Source organism: Pygocentrus nattereri, chromosome 9 (assembly GCF_015220715.1).
Source record: "Pygocentrus nattereri isolate fPygNat1 chromosome 9, fPygNat1.pri, whole genome shotgun sequence".
NCBI classification, from domain to species: Eukaryota; Metazoa; Chordata; class Actinopteri; order Characiformes; family Serrasalmidae; genus Pygocentrus; species Pygocentrus nattereri.
The window spans coordinates 27,586,232-27,600,279 of record NC_051219.1 but is presented as its reverse complement, the minus strand read 5'-3'; the positions used below and the strand labels follow the sequence as shown (position 1 = coordinate 27,600,279).

Below are 14,048 nucleotides of genomic sequence, written 5' to 3'. Positions count from 1 at the left end.
AACATCAACATGGGTTGTGTGTGTTGGGTATTGGAGTGTGCTGGGGATTTCATGTAGTTTTTAAATGTAGCTTAAGGTGCTCCACATAAGTATAGAAATGCACTGTTATTTATACTAGGTATATAGCTCTCTGATTCTTTGGAACATTTCTAACACTGCTCATATCTTGTGCTAATGGTTGTTAATTTAACATCGTTAAAATGTATACTTTTCTATGCTAGGAGTGCACACTAGCAAGAAGAGTCAGACCATGGGTGGGAACCGTTTTAACACTTTATTGAGCTCACCGGATGTGTTTTACCGCCTTCTTTGTTTGTTCCCCAGGAACCATGTCTGCAGCGTGGGTCAGTGGGTGGTGCTTAAAAGGGAGTGCGGGCTTACAGAGCATGTCTTTATAGGGAAATGTGGAGTAGACTATCTGGAACCTTTCTAGGGGGTAAACCAGAAGTACTCAGAGAGCTATGTGAATAATGTGTAACATTACTGTTTTTATACCTAATATTGAAATATTATTTTGTGTGTTGGGAATGTGCTGTGAAATGGGAAACAGCGTTATCAAGCTAAATGTAATCTGTTAGTTACTGTTGGTGGAGAAGGTAGCCTGTGGATTGTTTATGGTTTTACCCATGTTGTTAAAAGTGGCCATGTTGCCCTGTCTTGGAATAAGGAGGTTTTTGCCTGGCCAGAACCTTGTGGTCCCCATAAGGGGTAATAAATGTTCAAATTAACTCCTTGTTGTGCTCCTTTGCTTTTGGTCACACCCTGACAAACAGAGAAGTGTAGATATTTTATTGAAATCTGTCTAGCGCTGGTACTAATTCTCTGTTTCCTCATTTCTCAGCAGCTCTTGTTTTCTGATGAAACTTCCCCCACAGTGGGCGAGCCTCCAACTTTCACTACGCTCGCTCACTTCACTCACTGTGAACTGGCATACAGTGTGAGACGAGGCACGACGAGTATGCGGTGGCCATGATTGAGCGCACTGATGTTCTCTTTATGGACACCTAAAGGCAGATTTGTTAAAGGAGGTTCTAGGTCTGTAGAACATTTGTGCTGGTGGGGGCGACCACTTTAACAGGTTGCCTGTTAAGAACTGTTTTACTAATGAACACAGGTACAACATCATGAATAACATAATACCTGCACAGCGTAAAAGCCTGTTTTCACATGTCTTTCTTTTTGGAAGCTTGTTTCTGATGGGTAGGAGGTGAAAAATAAAACATTGGCCACACAGCATCTGAGTGGAGTGCTGATCTAGGATCAGATTTCTCTCGTTTAGTAGGACGTTCGTGATAGGAACTGATCCTAGATCAGCTCTCCTACTCTGAAAAGCTTTTTAAATGTGGGCTGTTGTTGGATCATTGTTTTTTTCCTTTCTGGCAGCAGTGTACATATATTTTGATGTTTTTATATCAAAACTTTGATGTTTCATTCTTTCATACATTTTCAGTTTGAGCATATTAAACTATGAGTGTATTTTGCAGTAGACTGGGTACTGTACATATACCTTTATATTATATACATACGCCATATATGATACACTATATTTACCAAAGTATTCGGACGTCTGCCTTCACACACATGTGAAGTTGAGTGACATCCCATTCTTAGCCCATATGGTTTAATATGATGTCGGCCCACCCTTTGCAGCTTTAACAGCTTCAACTTTTCTGGGAAGGCTTTCCACAAGGTTTAGGAGTGTGTTTATGGGAATTTTTGACCATTCTTCTAGAAGCGCATTTGTGAGGTCAGACAAGAAGATCTGGCTCACCTTTTATCAGGTTGAGGTCAGGCCTCTGTGCAGGCCAGTCAAGTTCTTTCACACTAAGCATTTATACAAGTCTGTAGGACCTTTTGAAAAGTGGTCCCCACCGTGTGACATTTCTCACAGATGACTCATAAAAAATAGGTGAATGTTGTGTATATTAAGCTGGTATTTTGGTTGCTGAGGTTAGTGTTAGGGCTGGGTGAGGCAGAACATATCAGTGTTTAGCTAGAATGCCACAGAGATGAGCGGAAAATCCACACAAAAATAATATTAGAAGAGCATGTGGTAATAGGACGAACAAATGCATGCATGTGTATCTAATGGACAGGATGTATGTCTGGTTACATTTACATTACATTTACATTTAGCAGACGCTTTTATCCAAAGCGACTTACAAATAATGTGGTACATAGAACAAACATAGTCAGGCCTTAAAGGAGGCCAAAGGGTAATAGCGGGGTAGAGAAGGTGCTGTATATGCAAGCGTGTGTGTGTGTGTGTGTTTTTGTGTGTGTGTGTGTGCACCTTCTTTCTAAATTTGTGCATAGGCGTGAAAGACCTACCTCAGAACCGGCCACAGCAGTGTTTGCCGTGGGCCCCTAATTACTGTCCCCTCTCTGAGCTGTTTGCTTATAGCAGAGCAAAGTAGCACAGTTTATCAGCAATCATGTAAAAAAGATATAAAGAATTCCCAAGTTTATACACTCCTCCTAAAGCGATGCTGCACTTTGTAGAGTGAGATTTTCCAGTTTAAAGACTAAAAAAACAAAACAACTGATGGTGAATCCTGAAGGTGGCAGGTTCTTGAAGTGCTTTGGGGTGTATTTTTTGATGCAAGCTGTTCTGATTTCGTTTACAACATCTAGGAAGTTGAATAACATACTGCAGTTATTTATCTGTAGTCTTCAAATCATCGTTAGAATGAACGGAATGGGTTACTCAAGACACATTTTATGCTATACAGCTATGGTGTTATACAGCTGGGAAGCAGGAAATGTGGCCTAGTACTGGTTTCCTCATAATAGTCATTTTCATGAAGAGTCATGAAAGTGCAGGAAATCCAGGGCTGGCCCAAATGAGTGAAATGGCTCATTGTTTATTTGATAAGTTGGTATTTGTTTACTTATTTAGTATTTGGAAGCTTTGTTATTTAATGCTTTAGGCTCCAATATTTGTCTTAAAAACATAATGGCAGCTACATTTCAATAGACCTGAGGCGTACTCGGGTAACGTCAGCTAAAGGCCCCTTTTCTTTGAACGGTAGAAACATGACAAGTTAGTGAAAGCAAAGAACATAAAAAAAATTCCATCTTTTGTTTTTAATGTAATTTTGTCTTTTAAACAACATTCAGGTGAAGGAACTGAGCTCAGTAAGTCGTTTAACCTCAAAGAGCCATGTAGCCACCAAGCAGAGAGACAGAGAGAGATAGCAGGCTTTCTAATCAGTTTCACTAACTTCAGTGCAACGTGAATGGCTGTAGGTCCATGTATGTTTAGTATAAAGCATTCAAATAACACAGAGACTCGTCGCTCCTGAGTGAGAGTATGAGCTTGACTTTCTATTCAGTAAAGCAGCTAAACTGCACTCATGACACTTTTTGTTGTCTCGTCTAGCAAAATTCCAGAATCATTTTATGTTAATATAACACAGCCTAAATAAGAGTCACACTAATCCTGGCTCTATTTATTAGCCTGTAGATCAATGGCTAAGATGCACAGGGGTTGACAACCCAATTATTAAGAGCCATTTTGTCCTTTCAATAAAAATCCAACAACTTTGAGAGCCACAACATTTCATATCCATTTTACCATCTTGGCTGTAAATAGGTCTCAGTGTGTTCTAATGGGCTAGTATAGGCTAAAAGGATGTGCTCCAAGTGTGTGAGCCCCTCTGGGCCTTGTAGTTTAATGACCCCTGACGCCAATCACTTGATCAGTAATCCATCCCTGAATATGTAGTGATGTAGAGATGGGCATTTTTACTGTTTTGCTGTACGAATTTGCATATTCTTGAGTGATACTGTAGAAATATTAGGTTCAGGGTTTGTTTTTGCTTGCAGATAGCAGAAGAGGTCATCTGTACTCTCAAAGCAAGAAATCACTCATGAAATGTAGGGAATCTGGTGAAGCTTCCGCATGAGGGCTGCAGACCCGGAGCGGCTCTAGCATGAAAAAGCAGAGCTGACGGGCAGAGAGCACAGCGTATGTCTCAGCAGTGGGAATGTATGATACACGCTGCTCTTACAGAGCCTCCACAGACACACACCTCCAATATCTTAATACATAGCTCTCTCTCTTTCTCTCTCTCTCTTGCTACACTCTTCTCTCTGTTTCTTGCTATCTCTGTCTTTCTTGCTGTTGCTCTGTTTTTCTTGCTGTCTGTTCTATCTGTCTCGCTGTCTCTTTCTGTCTTTGTGGCTATCTCTCTTTCTCTCTGTTATCTCTTTCTCTTGTTCTCTTTTTCTCTCTTCTCGCTCTTTTATTCTTCTCTCTTTCTTGCTATCTCTCTCTTGCTGTCCCTTTTTCTAGCTCTTTCTCTTTCTTTCTTGCTATCTTTCTTTATTTCTTGCTCTCTTTTTCAGTCTCTTTCTCTCTCTCTTGCCCTCTCTCTTTTTCTTGCTCTCTTTCTCTTTCCCACTATCTTTTTCTCTTTTTCTTGCTCTTTCTCTTTCCCACTATCTTTCTTTCTCTCTTTTCTTTTTCACTTTCTTGCTCTCTCTCTTTCTCTGTTTCTGGCTATCTCTCTCTTCTTACTGTCTCTCATGCTGTATAAATTGCTGTCTCTCAGTCTCTTTCTTGGTAGCTCTTTCTCTCTGTCTCTTGCTGTCTCTACTTTCTGTCTGATTTTGTCTTCTTTTCCTGTCTCACTCTGTCTTTACCCTCTCCGTCACTCTAGCCCACGCTTTTCAGTGGGCATGGTGACCTCAGGCTCGTGTGCAGCTGCTCCATTTTGAAAGCGATGCCTTTCTGTGAATTATTATTGTTGTTATTAATTCATTTGTAAAAGTAAATCTGTAAGCTCCTGAGTGGCGCAACCGTCCAAACGTTGGCCCCATCATCAGGAGATTGCAAGTCTGATCCCTGGTGATGCTACAGCCATCCGTAGCCGGGAGTCCAAGAGAGCACAACTGGTCTCGCTCTCTCTGGGTGGGTAAGATGGCCCCCTTCGCCCCCCATCACTCAACGTGATGCTAGTCAGCTCAGATGTCTGTTAGCTGACGTAACAGATCTGGCGGTTGGCGCTTTCCTCTGAGCGCGGTCGGCTGTCCCGTGACGTTTCATGAGTGGCAGTTCAAAAAGAAGCAGTGGTTGGTTTCCCAGGTCTCAGAGGAAGCCTGTGTAAGCCTTCACCCTCCTAGCATTGATAGTTTAGTGTGACCGGGGGCGGGGGGGTAGGGGGGGATGGGGTCCTAAGTAGCGAGTGGAATTGGGGACGACTAAATAATAATAAAAAAAAAAAAGTAAATCCGTAAATAGAGAAATGCAGATAGTTGATCGAGTGACAATGTTAGGGAGCCCAGAGTTGTTGTCGCTCATTACTGGAATTGGAGTGGACTGTCTGTAGTCTGTGGACGTGGCAGATGTCCTGTGGTTGAAGGTGGAGGTTAAAAGTCTGAGTAGAAGGTCTGAGCAGAAACAGGATGTCGGTCAGCAGGTCTGGAGGAAAAAAAGAACAGGACACGACCTCGCAGCGTGCGGGAAGAGTAAATGAGTTGGAAATGTTCTGGGTGATGAGTAAGATAGCGGAGTCTGTGGGTCTGTGTGTGAAGTAAGTGTGTGTGGTCATGGAAATGAGATCAGCATAGTTTTCAGCCCATTTGTTCATCAGCATAAAACCATTTTTTTTTCTTGCTATTTTGGTGTTATACAGCTGGGAAGCAGGAAATGTGGCCTAGTACTGGTTTCCACATAATAGTCATTTTTATGAATCATGGAAGTGCAGGAAATCCAGGGCTGGCCCAATTGAGTGAAATAGCTTATTTTTTATTTGATAAGTTGGTATTTGTTTACTTATTTAGTATTTGGAAGTTTTGTTTTTTAATGCTTTAGACTCCGATATTTGTCTTAAAAACACAATGGCAGCTACATTTCAATAGATCTGAGGCTGTAAAATCATGTCTTACTCAGGTAGTCAGCTAAAGGCTGCTTTTCTTCGAATGATATAAATGTTAGTAGACATGTTAGTGAAAGCAAGGAATGTTTAAAAAGAGTAACATAGAATTTTTAAATGTAATTTTGTCTTTTAACCAACATTCAGGTGAAGAAGCTGAGCTCAGGCTCAGAGATCCATGTAGCCGCCAAGCAGAGAGACAGAGAGAGATAGCAGGCTGGCTAATCAGCTTAACTCATTTCAATGCAACGTGAATGGCTGTGCATCCATGCAAGTTTTGTATAAAGCATTACAATTACACGCAGACTCGTCAGTCCTGAGTGAGATTTGTGTTTTGGAAGGTATCAGAGGGGTATGAGCTTGACTTTCTATTTAGTGGACCAGCTAAACTACAAAGCAATTGTAGCTCTTTTTGCCATCTCGTCTAGCATTATTTCAAAATCCAAAAGTACTTTACATGGTTAACATATAAGTGAACACAGTGCACGATTTTCAAACCATCATTCAATAAATGTCAAACCATCTTTCAAACAATTGAATGTAAAACAGTGCTGCTAATGGGGGAGAGCAGCTGGTTAGCATTAGCTTCACTAGCATGCAACCAGCTCTGCCTGCTACAGAACATGTACATTTCTGGCTAACTAAAGAACTGACAAGTTTTTAAATAATGAAAAATAATGATTCAGATCTGAGAGTGAAGTTGCATAACCGTTGAAGGGACAGAAAGGCACAATTAAACCTGTTATGTGGTGCAGATAGGCTACCTTAACGTTAGCTTAGCAAACATGCCACAGACCTACATTGCCACTCATCACAGTACAGGCTTGGTTCTGAAAATGAGTCAGCAGGCTAAATGAACCACACCACAGCTCAGGCTTGTTTATAGCTAACCTGCAGTGATATGACACCCCTTTAGAGGAGAGTACACTGATTTAGAGAATAGCACAAAGCTAAGTGACCGATGTGGGAGTGAAAGTTGAAGTCTAAGGTGTTCTATGGTGCATACAGAGAATTTGAGGTTTTAATATGTTTTCACTTTGCCTTGGCTGAGCTGCGCTGCCAGAGCATCTCTGGTACTGGGTATATTCTATTGTTGTGTTCTGGGTAGTGCAGAATGCAGCCATATAACATGTGTAGCATTGCAGAAAAGCGCTCATGAACAAACTCCAGGTTACACTCATATAGATTTACTACAGTATCACTTTTGTCATGTGTGGTATCAGCTAACCTACTCTTTGAAAAGAGGTTAAGTATGGTATGACTAGGCTTGTAGCGTAAGCTGAGGTGAAAACAAAGGTGAAACCAAATTAGCTGATGGCTAATATTTACTGGTTTTTTGTTGATAATATACTGAACATATTTGATTTTTAATGGGCCAAATTGGCTTTTAAAATTTTAAGAGTTTCCTGCTTAAGTAACATAAAATCAAATAAAGCACTACATCAAAAGTGAGAGGCAACTGCCCAATGAGTTGTGTACAGTGATGCTACAACATTTTGGTGGTCATGTTATTTACATCATAAAACTGAAGCAGATCATTACAATAAACTGTCTATTGCATGTTTGGAGCAAAAATCTGCTGATTCTGTTCTTGGCTGTGCATCCTCACACTGAAATGATTGTAATATAGACTACATCTCTCTCTCTCTCTCTCTCTCTCTCTCTCTCTCTCTCTCTCTCTCTCTCTCTCTCTCTCTCTCTCTCTCTCTCAGGAAGAAGAAATGTTCAGACCAAACATGTTCTTCCTTCTCCTGCTGCCACCAATCATCTTTGAGTCAGGATACTCTCTGCACAAGGTGAGCCTCCAGCCCTGTGCTATTTATATTAAAGGAATAGTTTGTCCAAAAATCAGATGTATTGTTTTCCTTCTTACCCCAAGTGTAGTCATTCAGCCAAGGCATGTTTGGTGGCTAAAGTTTCCTGCTTTAGTTTGGAGCTTTGAGCCCAATGAAGCTAATAAGTAATGGAAACGAATTCCACATGTTAGCTTTGTGCAAATTAACATTGTGCATGTCTGAATTACTGCACAACTGCCTCAAAGACATGTTCAGTAATCTCAGATAGACTTGCGTATATGGTCTCTGAAACTTGTCCTATAAATATGGAGAAAGGTACAGTCAAAATTCAGGTTTCTGCATGGGCGTTGCTGCTGTTTTTAACCTCCGCAAAGCACATTTGTCCATTTTCATAGATAACTGTGGGATTCATGGCAGAAAAACTGGAGTCTCTTAGAGACAGCAAGTTGCTTTAAATGGATGTGGACAGATTCACGTCATTTCTAACATCAGCTGATTAAAATGAAAGCTTGGGAGTCAGGGACTGACTCTGGTGCGTCATTCTTTCTCCCCAGGGCAATTTCTTCCAAAACATCGGTTCCATTACCCTATTTGCTGTCATTGGAACTGCTATTTCTGCCTTTATTGTTGGCGGTGGAATCTACTTCCTTGGCCAGGTAATCCTTTTTTTTATTTGAAGCTTTATTCTGGCACTAGAAGTCCTGAAGTACTGTTTGGAAAAGTTTTATATAGGGATGTGGGGTATGTAGTTTTACCATGTCAGTAATGCTTATTGCTAATTCAGACAACGGCAAGGGAGCTGCTTCCATATGCAATATGTTCAGCTGCTCAGTAAAATTTAAATCTTAATTTAGTCATTGCTTTTCCTAAACATCTACATAGTTTAGGGGTGACAACCAAAAAGTTAAGAAGAGCCATTTTGTCCCTTCAACAAAAATCAAACCACCTTGGGAGCCACAACATTTTATTTCCATTTTACTGAAGTAACATTTAGCGTCTTGGCTGTAAATATGTTTCAGCATGTGCTAACATCATAGTCTAGGCTTAAAAAACAATATAAACGAAAACGCAGTTTGCTCTGCTTTAGGCTTTAGTTCAGCTATAGCTCGTTTTCTCGCATTTCTGGCAGGAAACATTTCCACAAATGTAGAATAATTTCTTTTAAAATTTCTTTTTATGAGGCTAGTCAGCTTCACGTTCACCAGCTTCAGTTTCCCATTCCAACTGAAATGTTGCCTGAGGCGTCAGAATGTAACTGCTGCACCATTTAAGATGGAATGAGAAAATTCTTACAATAAGCTGGCAAAAGAGAAGCTGGCTGTGGCATTGCGATGTTTTAGTGTTTGAAAGTTTCTCGTTGCAGATTAAATGTATCAGGAAGCCAGCAGGAGTGATTATAAATGTAAATTCCAGTCCATTCATCTCTAAAATGATCAGTGTTCTTCTTAAATCTTTCCTTTTGCCTTTTCTTAAGCTACTAGCACAAGACTCTACGTTGCCTTGTGACCAGCAGTCTGCATACCAATTTTCAGGGTTTCATGTTTCTGAAAAAGTAGTTATACATTAACTCAATTGTTTGCTAAAACTGTGTTAGATGTATCTACAGAGCTTTATTTTAAAGCAAAGAAGGATTATTCTATTTGTACATAAAAATCTAATTCTGCTGTGGAGCCGCAACAGGGCAGTAAAAGAGCCAACCCCTGCTATGTAACGGAGGCTGGGCTGAACAGTGTGAGCAAAGTAGGGATAAATGAGTAAAACTGTGCCTATGCCAGGGGTATTGTAGACCCTGCTGTGTCCACTCAATAAAAAACACTATCCATATTTTATTTGGTGATATATTAAATAACTTTATGTATTTTGTTATTTTATTTTATTTATTTTATTGCTGGATGTGCATTCAGGAAATGCTGGTGTAGCCAGAAGTAGAGGCCTTTAATGTTAACAGATACACAAATGGACAAATGAATAGATTGGCGACAGACAGAAAAGCTCGGTTGGTGGTTGTGTGTACTGGGTTGGCTTTCGCTTGGTTGTTAGCTTTCTCGTAGTGAAGTTCTCCAACTCGAACACAAAGAAACAGCTTAATTAAAGCTGTGTAGGCAGGACAGTCCACATCAGCCTTGTGATTGGTGAGGGTAATGCTTATGTAAGTGCTACCCAAGATTTAGTCCAGCGGTTTAGTTTGAACAAGAAGTATTTTGGCTTAATACTTTGGTCATCCAGGGGGCATTGGCAAGTTATCCACAGGACATGCTTTGTACATTTGTATTGTGTGCCCTCAACGGCAAGATTAACCTTCTTAGAAAGAAAACATGAATTTAGGTTCCCTGTAGCTTGGAATGTGTCACCATTGTCAACTTGGAAGTTTACATCCAAAATGCAATAACGTCACTAGAAGTCAAACTTTCATGTCATTTTTAGCCGAGAACAGCCTAAATGAAATACAGCTTGAACAGGCTTGAAACTGAATGCAAACCAAAGGATGAGCCTGAGGGATACAATGGTAACATTTCCTCTAAAGTTAAACTTTTATCAGTATTGTTCATGTAGGTTTGTGTCATTTGACAAAGTTGATGGTACTTTACTTGGTACTGCTTCGGCTCCATTGCACTGTTAGAAATAAAGGTACTTTGCAGGAACATTTTCCGTTGATCAAGGTTCAAACAATGTAAATGTTCCCTCAAAGGTACAACAGTGATTTAAAGTTCCAATTCTGGACCTTATGTAAGTTTCTCCCAGTGCAAAAGTACATGTACACACCTTTTTATGACCTAATGTTTTAAAACAGAACAAGAAAATAAAAAGCCTGGAGACGAGATGGTCTGTGTGGAGTCAATACAACTTAGAAAATATCATTTCAATGGATTATGGTACAGATATGTTCCCTTACTAAAAGTACTGAGAAGTACCTTTGAGGGTACTACCCCAGTGGCAAGAGGGTTACTGCCTCTTACATGCCTTTTTTTGAGAGTGTACCTTATTTGCTGTAATTGGAATGGCTGTTGGAATCTACCTCCTTGGTCAGGTAATATTTTTATGTGACGTTTTCTACTGCCATTTAGGAGCAGTAGTTTTCTGTAAGTCACTGGTAAGTATTCTATAACCTCAGTAAACACACATCCCACACGTTTTTAGGTTAATTTGTAATCTATGGTGCATTTTGATGTGAGAAGGCCTGAAGTACTATTTGGAAAAGTGTTATATAGGGATGTGGGGTGATGTAACGATACAAAAATTGGTGGTGCTGTATATCTTGTACTTACTAGGGGCGGAGAGCAAATCTAGCCAAACCTATAATAGAAGCTATTCTATTATAATAAGAAGTGGCTCATCAGTATCAATTGATATGAAAAATTGTGCTGTGCTAAGATTTTTTGGCTCTAATTTCTTGCTGTAGTGTGAAGAGGGATGTCTTTTCATGGAAGCTCATTTGAAATGGTCAGAAAAAGCACTGTCAGAATGCTCTAATTCATCGGGCCATTCTTCATATGTTTATGTTGTCAGTCACTCTCAGGCCTGTACAGCTGGAGCTACAGCCAGGTGTACGCACTTACATACATACATTCTAAAGGTGTAATTTCACAAAGTAGCCAAAGTTTTATGGCTGTTATGAAGTTTCTTTTTGACATGGTTATAGAGCTGCTCATCTGTAAATAGCTACACTATTTCATCTACACTATATTGCCAAAAGTATTCACTCACCCATTCAAATGATTGAATTCAGGTGTTGCAATTACTTCCAAGGCCTCATGTGTATAAAACCAAGCACCTAGGCATGCAGGCAGCCAGTTGTGAAATTCCCTCACTACTAAATATTCCACAGTCAACTGTCAGTGGTATTATAACAAAGTGGAAGCAATTGGGAATGACAGCAACTCAGCCACAAAGTTGTAGGCCACATAAAATGACAGAGAGGGGTCAGCCGAGGCTGAGGTGCATAGTCTGCAGAGGTCACCAGCTTTTTGCAGAGTCAAACACTACACACCTCCAAACTTCATGTGGCCTTCAGATTAGCTCAAGAACAGTGCAGAGCTTCATGGAATGGGTTTCCATGGCCGAGCAGCTATATCCAAGCCTTACGTCACCAAGCGCAAAGCAAAGCATTTAATGCAGTGGTGTAAAGCGCCACCACTGGACTCTAGAGCAGTGGAGACGTGTTCTCTGGAGTGACGAATCACGCTTCTCCATCTGGCAATCCGATGGAGGAGTCTGGGTTTGCCAGTTGCCAGGAGAATGGTACTTGACTGACTGCATTGTGCCAAGTGTAAAGTTGGTGGAGGGGGATTATGGTGTGGAGTTTCAGGATTTGGGCTCGGCCCTTTAGTTCCAGTATAAGGAACTCTTCAGCAGACCAAGAGATTTTAGACAATTTCCTGCTTCCAACTTTGTGGGAACAGTTTGGGAATGGCCCCTTCCTGTTCCAACTTGACTGTGCACCAGTGCACAAAGCAAGGTCCATAAAGACATGGATGAGTGAATTGGGTGTGGAAGAACTTGGCTGGCCTGCACAACCCAGTAGAGCACCAAAACAGAGACTGCAAGCCAGACCTTCTCATCCAACACCATTGTGAGTCTGACCTCACAAATGCGCTTCTGGAAGAATGGTCAAAAATTCCGATAAACACTCCTAATCAATATCATATTAAACCCTATGGATAAAAATGGGATGTCACTCAAGTTCATATGTATGTGAAGGCAGATGAGCGAATACTTTTGGCAATATAGAGTACCTAAGGGTAGATGAAATATTAAAAATATGACATTGAATTACTTTTCATAATGCACAACGCGCATCATGATATTTTGTAGTTCAGCCTCTGTTGCGGCTCCACAGCAGAACTAGATTTTTAGGTGAAATAAAACAATCCTCAAAATAAAGCTCTGCTGATCGTTCTAACACAGTTTTAACAATAAATGATCTTAAATGTTGGAGTTAATGTAGAACTGCTAATTCACCCTTTAACCCTGAAGATTGGTATGCAGACTGCTGGTTTGCTGGATCAATCCAGACAACAATCTCACTTAGCTAGTAGCTTTCAAAAAGGTAAAGAGAGAGATTTAACATCTATAATTTAGTGACAAATGAGCTTATTTGAATTTGTAATCACTCGAGCTGGTTTCCTGATACGTTTAATCTGCAACGAGAAATTGTCAAACACTAAAAAGTCACGAGGCTGAAGTCAGCTTTCCATTTACCAGCGTCTTGTTCGCAATTTTCCATTCCACCTTAAATGGCACAACAGTTACATTCTGGTGCCTCAGGCATCATTTAAGGTGGAACAGGAAAATTCGAACCAGACGATGACAAATGAGAAGACATTTCACAAGTAAATATTTTACTTTTTTGGACAAGTTTCCTGCTGGAGATGTGAGAAAAGCAGCTATTTTTTAGTTTTATTTTTCTGTTATATTTTTTTAAGCCTATACTTGGACATTAGCACATACTATGTCTCATGAGACATTTTTACAGCCAAGATCGTAAAAGTGACATAAAATGTTGTGGCTCCCAAGGTGGTGCTTTTACTGAAAGTACAAAATGGCTATTCTTAACATTTGGGTTGTGGACCCCTGGTCTAGCCATCACCTGGACCATCAATGATGTTCTTAGATCATTTGAAACTAGCTACCAACAAAGCTGGTCTTCTGGGTTTTACTCCAATTCATGTAATTTTAAGAAAACACCTTATTCTTGATAAAATCACAATGACACAGTTTTTTGTGGGTTATTCCTTTATTTCATGATCCATGTAGTTGTTCAGTCTACTGACCATACCCATTGTATAGTCAGTAAGGTATTTTGTGACACATATTGTGATCTATCACAAAAAAGATAACACACCATCATATTGTCCACAGCTAACTGTATTTTATAACAACGCACTGTGCTTGGAGTGGGATGACCCAGTGCTCAGTGGTTGTATTTGTGTCCTCTGCATTGTGTGTTGGAGACTTTGATTCCTTTTTTAATTTAGGAAAGTAAATGTAGGTGTGTCCACGCATGTCTCATGGAAAAAAAATAGATTGCTTCAGTCTTGTTATACAGGCAGTGTTATGTCACTACATTATTCTGCTGTTGTATCTCCTGAAAGGCCAGAGGTTGATGTCCTAGGGTTACACAGGATGGCCATTATTTCCTTCATAGGTAAGAAGAGGCTAAGATGGTGCACTGATAACACAAGGACTTTGTAAGGTGTGAGAAGTAGACTGCAAGAACTGGCCAATTTCTCCTTACAGTTTATTGCTGAATGTCTCCTTTGTTTATGGTCAGAAATATCTGATCATTTAAAGCTGGAAATTCTAAGGGGCAGTTGGACCAGAGCACATTCCTGTCTAATGTACTGTGTTAAACAGGGTTTCCCATTCCAGACTT

At 40.2% G+C, this 14,048-nt stretch overlaps 1 protein-coding gene across 1 annotated transcript in view; it reads left to right on the top strand.

The window, feature by feature from the left end:
• Window positions 1-14,048, top strand: part of slc9a8 (solute carrier family 9 member 8) — a 72,746-nt gene that overhangs the window by 34,145 nt on the left and 24,553 nt on the right. Inside the window, exons 5-6 of the mRNA XM_017698233.2 lie at window positions 7,592-7,675; window positions 8,230-8,331. Coding sequence (XP_017553722.1) covers window positions 7,592-7,675; window positions 8,230-8,331 — 186 coding nt within the window. The remainder of the gene's footprint in view (window positions 1-7,591; window positions 7,676-8,229; window positions 8,332-14,048) is intronic.